Raw genomic sequence first — 7,773 nt, forward strand, 5'->3', positions numbered from 1 at the left:
ATTTTATGCACGAAATATTCATATTAGTTTATAATTGCATTTTGCATCTTGTTTAAGCTTTTGCATTTGGTTTTTATTTATTGTTAGTTAATTTTCGTTTAATACGCGTTGGAGATATTATTACTTTAGTATCCCTTTTTGGTTTTATTTAGATTTTGACCAGGTTTTAATACTAAAACAACAATCATGAATGCGGATTTAGGTTTCATTACATTTATTATAAAAACAAAGTGGATTTAAGTACTTGGAGTTGGGTCGGATTAAATGAAGATGTTGGAGTAGGAGACCAAACCAACGTTGTGGTATTGATCAATTGTTTTAATATAAACTTTGAGTTGTGGTAATCGTCCATTTGGATTGACGTTGTAATATTGATCAATTGTTTCTATATCAAACTGAGTTTTAATTGGTTGATTTTTACCTGATATATATTGGCGTTTAGTTGAAATGTTTAGTTAATCTGTTAAATTTTGATATGAACGATAGTTTGATCTTAATTTGAATTTATATTGATCAATGACTATGATTCTGACATAAAAATAGTTAGGAACATAAAGCGGTGAAAATATTTGTTTTACTCGTAATGTTTCTTTCCAACATATGCATTCTATGAAAGTAACTATGAATCTTGGTTTAGAAARGTTTTTCCKCCTCGAAAGAGGGTTAGAGTATTTTACACAACAAATACTCACCATCACTTAAATCCAAGACTGACATYATCCAAWTTTCATTAGCTTWTATTTTTATTGTCGTGTAATTCCTTTTAGTCATTTCAATAAAATCATTCTACACTGATTGATGCTTCCCGTAGCTAGGTCATAGTCTAGAACGAATCCATATTTAGTCCATMKTCTTCCCTTAATCGACTCGGATGCTACACATCCGTACGCTTACCGTTATAATTTTAAAACTCATCGCATCAATATTATTTGTTATTATTAGTTTTTCTTGATTTCTTTTATTGTTCATCGTATTTTCCGGATTTGTTTCTTATTTTATATCTAATTTATGATTTTTTGCATATGTTTAAACTTTTTTAATTGTTGGTGAAGAATCGATGAAAAAGATGATGCTTGTCCACGAAGAAAACTCTTTATAACATGAAAAGTTATCTTCCACTACTTCATGGCCGTGAATGATTTCTTGACGGYCRTAAAGCAATATTGTTCCTGAGTTTGGTCATTTTCCCCGTTTGCCTTTTACGGAAGTGAAGGATTCCTTCACAACCGTGAACAACGTTTGGTAGCCCAATTTTTTAAGTACATTTTGGTCTTTTTGCTACGATATTTATKTGTTTTTAGTGTTTTTTCATTATTCAGATGTTTTTTAGATATTAGAATGAAAATACTCTAATGTTCTAGTTTCGCTTAAGCATTTTTGAGCTTGTGGAGGTAGAACTCTTGTGCTACAAGCTTATGCCATTAGATCTCGATTTGCAATTGGTTTTCATATGATTCGGAGTATCATCCTCCATATTTCTTTTTATTTATGCAGGTTATTTCGTTGTTCTTAGTTAGCTATTGTTCATGATTTCTTTTATTATTCATCCTATTTTCTCGGCTTGGTTCTTATTTTGTGCACTATGTTATTTTCATTTTCTGCATCTTCTTTCGTTTATGTTCTCTATATCATTCTGCATCATTTCAATTACTGCCCTCTTAATTTTTGCATCTTTATACATTTATGCAYTTTATAATTTTCTGAATTTAGTTTAAATTTTTCTATATGCGTTCAAAGTTAATTGTTAATATTTGGTGACTTTAATGAAATTATTAGTTCATTTTATAAAATTGGATTCACAAGAGAATGTATGGGGTCAGTAGTTACGTTATATCATGGGATAGAAGGTGTGGGATGTACACTCGTGTAAGCTAACTAGAACCCGAGATCGCTAGATGGTGCCATATGGTGGTGTACAAGGGGTGCACCCCTTTGTGAGGTCCATGCGGCAACACCCCTAAKTTTATGAAGAAAGTGCTTGGGAAAATCGAGGTTCTTCATGTTGTTCAGAAGCTTCTGATTCTGAAATGGTTTTGACTCAAAGCCTTTTAACTCTGAGGAGCCAGAGCTTCCGACTCTGAGGAGTCAGAGCTTTTGATTATGAAGAACTAAGCTCTCGAACYAGAAGGGCTTTCGACTCTAAAGCGYTAGCAGATTTGATGCCTTCTGATCTATGTAAGTCGTTTTTAACTCGTTAACTGCCCACTAATACTCTAGTAATTTCCATTTAATGGGCTAATATTTTCGACTTCAATTTAGGAATTGTTACGATTCTCTAAGTTTAAAATGAAACAAATGCGAGGATCGAAATTGAGATTTGAGGTTATCCTCGWGTTGATTTCGTGAAACCAAGGAAAATTAGTGTCCAAATACAACTTAAGGAAATCGAGCTCTTACACACGATTTCACGGTTTTATTCAAGTTTTATCCATATTTTATATCTATTATTTCTAAGAATTTTACAAGATTCCTCAAACATATGTTCATAGTTATTTGTTAATTAATTTCTCATTTATGCTTTCTATTGAATTTAGTTTTAATGTAGTGATTAATTTGCTTGTTTATCCCACTTTTAGCTGAAGTTAGTGTTTGGTTAGAGAGAGAGATCGACAAAAATATTTGTTTTAACGTTAATGTGTTTAACGTTAATGGGTTTTGGTTCAAGAAAACTTGTCCACTTCGGAAGAGGCAGATTGAACTAGTTTTGCTGAAGAAATCATCACCATTATTGAAAATCAGAATTGACATTACCCAAGGCCCATTAATATGTAGTTTGTCTCGCTTTATTTGGTTCCTTTGTTGTTTCATTCATTTATTGTTTTCTTTATTTGTTTCTTTCTAATTACTTTAATCATCTATCCATCAATTGGATTCAGGCCAACAAATCTTTGTTTAGTCCATTGCCTCGACCCTGAGATCGACCTGTTTGTTACACAACCCATACAAATGCAGCATGAATACAAAACATACATCAATTTTCTGGCGACTTAGCCAGGTTGGAAATTTGGCAAATATGGATTTTGTTCCAGACTTGTCGGCGTCTTTATCTCATTTCAAGTGTTATTCATTTTCGTCATCACATCGTTTACTGCGTTTTATAACTACGATTCTACTACTATAGGTAATTAAACACATGATTGAAAAGACAAAAAATGTAACAATTCTAAGACACCGACGGACTAATCCCAAGTAGGCCGTTGGAAACAATACTTAGCGAAGGAAACTTTGGTTGAAAATGTTTTGGTTGGAAACACATTACCCAAGACAATTTCCGACGTCATGAGGCTTATATTTGAGGTAGAAGAATAGCAACTAAAACATGTATGCACTTTGGTATTTATTTATAATCATAATTTGAATCGAGGACAACGAATAAAGAATATTTATGATCAGAAATCAATCAAAAGATGAAAATGAAATATGCAAACCAAGATCCAGCGTAGGGTTAAAGGAATCTTGAGTTCTTGCATTCAGCAGGTAGACCATTGGGAAACCGTTTGCCGTCGTTGCAGTAGTTGTAGATCATGTGCTTGTTCTGCACCCATCTAATCCTGTTCCTGCCAGCTGCATCAAGTCCTTGGGTACTCCATGCCTGGTTGTCAGATTGGGAGCTTGTTGACTTTGAATTAGGACCAACTCTTTTGGCACTGGCATTGAATTTCCTGTAGGAAGCAGTAAAGGGTGCTTTAGTCCAGTCTGCCTTCACACGCCCACCTTGGGTTGCCCAGTCATCTGCGTTCCACAGGCTGGCATACATCCTCATGGGTTGGCTCTTGGGAAATGGGACTCCAGAAGCCTCATGGTTATTGAACACCCTCACTGGTATGTTATCTATCAAGAAGCTGCAAAACCAGAGATTTTCAAGATCAGTTTCATGGAATCTTATCATCTCATCAGTGTAAATGTCCCKGTAGTATACAGAAACATTTGAGGAAATCTGAGAACCAAATATGTACTTTTCATGAGAGACTTACATGATTCTTTGAGTGTTCCATACGATGGTGTAGGTGTGGAAGGCTGCAGTGGGATCAAACCACAGGTGGAACTGTTGCTCTTTATTTCCTTTCCCTTGTGAATACACATTGGTGTGGATTGTRTAAGGGTTTCCTGTTGAGTTGCCCAAGAACTCAAAGTCTATTTCATCATGTCCCGCACCTTGTGATGACAACTGATGTGATTCGATACAAAGACATGGATTTTGTTAGACTTTGTGACAATAATAAACGTGATCATAAAATTCGAGACTATTACGGATGATAGTACTTACATAGAATGTGGTGACTGTGCCAGCAGAGTTGCCAGGTACTAGTTTCAGTTGCATGTCGAATCTACCRAAGAGGTACTCATGCTTGGACTGGAAACCAGAGCCAGAGTATTGATCGAGCGAAAGTGTGAGATCCTGACCACCATTGAGTATTTTAGCACGTTCACCTCCAAAAGTAATGTCAATGTCGTCGTAAAAACTTCCTGCGGAAGCTGCTACTATCAGATATGAAATTGTTAGAGCAACTGCACAAGCTTTAGGGTATGAATGGTTTGACTGTCCCATTAGTAATGTTTTGAGAGAGAAAGAGAGAGGTGATGCGTTTTAGATTTGTGGGAAGGAATGGCTTATATAGGTGTGGCTACATTCRCAATTATCAAGAGGAACCATCCTGCGTTTTGCAGAAGGAAGTCAACGAGGCAATCTGAAAGTATTCAGGAAATCTTGATCATTTACGTGTTCCAACTCATGTATTCCTTCTTTTGCCTGGAACACAACTGTTGTCGCTGTTTCTCCACACATATTTTTTTTTTTTTTTATTCTTGTTCTTTTGTTGACTTAAATAATTGATGTACTCTTCCTCTATATTCTATTAAATATTGTTTGGAATGATTTTTATGTTTGTTGGTATGTTTGAGATGAAGGACGTAAACAAATTTAACATCACGTGGAAATGGAAGTGAAAATCGAGAAAGAAGCCATGCTTGAGGTGAAGGGTGTTGCTGCAATACCCCTATTGTCCTAGCTTGATTATATTAGAATTAATTGTATGCTAAATGATTTTTATCGATGTCCACATTTACTTTTTATTCTTTAATTTTTAATTAATTATTTTTAGAAAAAAAAAACGTCAATAGACCTCCAAAAAAAACGTCAAAAAGGTTTTCAATTGCCGGAGCGGTTTAGCGACAATTTTGTAGTTTCTAAGAAAAAAGATAAAATCATCGTTAGTTTGTCGAAAATGTTAGTGTTAGTGTATAATTATGATCCATCTTAGCGTGTATTACCTCCTTGGAAATTACTTAAAGTATATGGAAGACTATTTGGTTAAGAGACAAGGGATAAGTCCATACACTTTCTCATTTCTATTGGGCTATAACCCCCTAGTTGATGGAACGCGTCTTAGTAACTTGTAGTAGGTCATAATGAGCCTTAGTGGTCATAATGGTTGGTGTGAAGAGGTGGGAAATTTCAACTTTAAAAGATGAGATATAAAAAAAGAGTAATTTGAGCAAATGTTAAGTGTTTTCAATTTGAATTTTATCCATATTGTCACAGATCCCCCACTGAATTTTTGGAAAAAGAAAAATTAAAATTATTTTAAACGGTTTTTCATCGGATTTCTGACGGATTTTTACTTATTCAAAACTATCACAAATCCATCGGAAATCCGTCGCAAAATTTGTCTAATTTATTTAAATAAATTAATTTGCGTTAATCGAAAACAATTTTCGACGGAATTTAATTTTTTAAAAACAAATCGAATTCCGTCAGAAATCAATCGGAAATTTGTAACCTTATATATATATATATATATATATATATATATATCTTTGTTAGGAAAGAAATAAAAATAAAACATTTTTTCTTTTAAAATTTCTGACGGAATTTAATTTTTATTAAAAAAAATTAAATTATGTCGGAAATATTATAAACTTTTTTTATTAAATATTACCAACAGAGTAGTCGTATGTTCAGTTATATTAAATGGATCTATTGGCTTTATTTGGTTCAATTGGACTTTTATATGTATTTTTTGGTTTTATTTGAATTTGGTGGAATTTAATGGATCTTAGTGAATTTTTTTGGTTCAACTAGGTACTAATTGTGCCTTATTTGGTTCAATTGAGTTTTAATGAATCCATTGGGCTTTAATAGATATATTGAGTCTGGTTTCGTTCAATTAGGCTTTAACGGGTACTATTGGGCTTTATTCGGTTTCACTGGGCGTTAATGGAGCTAATAGGTCTTATTCGATTCAATTGGGCATTAACGGATATTATTGGGATTTAACGGGTATTATTGGGTTTTATTCGGTTTAACTGGGTTTTAAAGGGTATTAATAGGCTTTAATGGATTATTGGGCTTTAAAAATAAAAACATTTTCATATTTTAAATTAGGAAAAAACAAGTTTTTAAATATAATTACCGACGGAATTTATATGTTATTTTTATTTTTGAAAAAAAAACAGGTTATTATTTTCGAAGAAAATGGAAAAAGTTCACAGACGGATTTCCGTCGGTAACTCTAATCTCATTTTATATTACTTCAAATTAACTCGGGTAATGGATAACATATTATAAAATTGCTCGATGGATTTCCGACGGATTTTTTCGTCGGAAAATACAAATCCGTCAGAAATTCCATCGTAAATTGCATTTAGCGGCGGGGGTTTTCCGACGGCAAAATTCGTCAGAAAGTTGTTTTTCCGACTGATTTTGCCGTCGAAAAAACCAGATTTTTTAGTAGTGTTATAATGGAATCACATTTTAAAAAAATACCCCCTTTAATTAAATGAAAATCAACGAAATATAACGAAAATAGTAGCGAAACAAATTATACCCGGAAAAAACGATCATTTTATTATCTTTAATTTTACATTCTTTTTGATATATATTATTTTTCATCTGTTTTTTTTCCATAGTTATTTGGTTCTCTCCTGTTCTTACGCCATCTATATTATTGATTGAGGAAAGTTTTGTTATTCATTTTATGGTCATGTCACCCCTCTACCAGCATGATTTCCTTCTCCAACAACCAAGAGGTTTCCTCTAACAAGTTGTCAATGTAGCTACACCTACTTAAACAAATCGCTTCGCACAAACACAAACCCATCACATCTCTCAATCTCCCTGTTTATATCTCCTTTCCTAAAAAGAAATATATATGGGCCACTCAAGTTATTCAAATTTCTCAAGCTTGTGAAATTGCTCTAACAATTTCATGCGTAATGGTAGTAGCATCTGCCGGAAGTTGTTACGATGATATCGACATCAGTTTTGGAGGTGAAACATGCTAAAATACTCAATGGTGGAGTCCGAACATGAGTACCTCTTCGGAAGGTTCAACATGCAACTGAAATTAGAACCTGGAAACTCTACCGGCACAGTCACCACATTCTAGGTCAGTATCCATCCCATCATCCGTAATATTTTCAAATTTTATGATCACATTTATTAAAGTTACCAAGTGTAACAAAATCCATATTTTTGTATTTGAATCACATCAGTTGTCATCACAAGGATCAAAATGAAGGGTTGTTATCTTTGCTTTCGATAATGGTTTCATGAGAGCATCTACTTGTTGGATCTATATATCCATGACACTAAACTTGACGATGCGGCTAATGATAAAAGATTCCAAAGGGTCATACATATACAAGCAAATTAACTTCAATCGTATGATCGAATGTGATTCCATTATTTTCAATCCGAACAATTGTCATGCAAATTATTATTTAATCGAAATAATAATTTCTGATATGAAATATATGCTATATGTATATGTA

At 33.5% G+C, this 7,773-nt stretch overlaps 1 protein-coding gene across 1 annotated transcript; it reads right to left on the bottom strand.

Moving 5' to 3' along the window:
* Positions 1-3,306: 3,306 nt before the first annotated feature.
* Positions 3,307-4,604, bottom strand: LOC112506735 (xyloglucan endotransglucosylase/hydrolase 2-like). The gene is made up of 3 exons (XM_025110977.1): positions 4,268-4,604; positions 3,975-4,168; positions 3,307-3,842 (listed from the first exon to the last, which is right to left on the bottom strand). Exons 1-3 carry the CDS (start codon positions 4,547-4,549, stop codon positions 3,446-3,448), a joined length of 873 nt encoding a protein of 290 aa, XP_024966745.1. The 5' UTR covers positions 4,550-4,604; the 3' UTR covers positions 3,307-3,445.
* Between the last annotated feature and the right edge of the window lie 3,169 nt (positions 4,605-7,773).

The sequence above is a fragment of the Cynara cardunculus genome (genome assembly GCF_001531365.2).
Source record: "Cynara cardunculus var. scolymus isolate 2C chromosome LG 2, CcrdV1, whole genome shotgun sequence".
Taxonomy (NCBI): domain Eukaryota; kingdom Viridiplantae; phylum Streptophyta; class Magnoliopsida; order Asterales; family Asteraceae; genus Cynara; species Cynara cardunculus.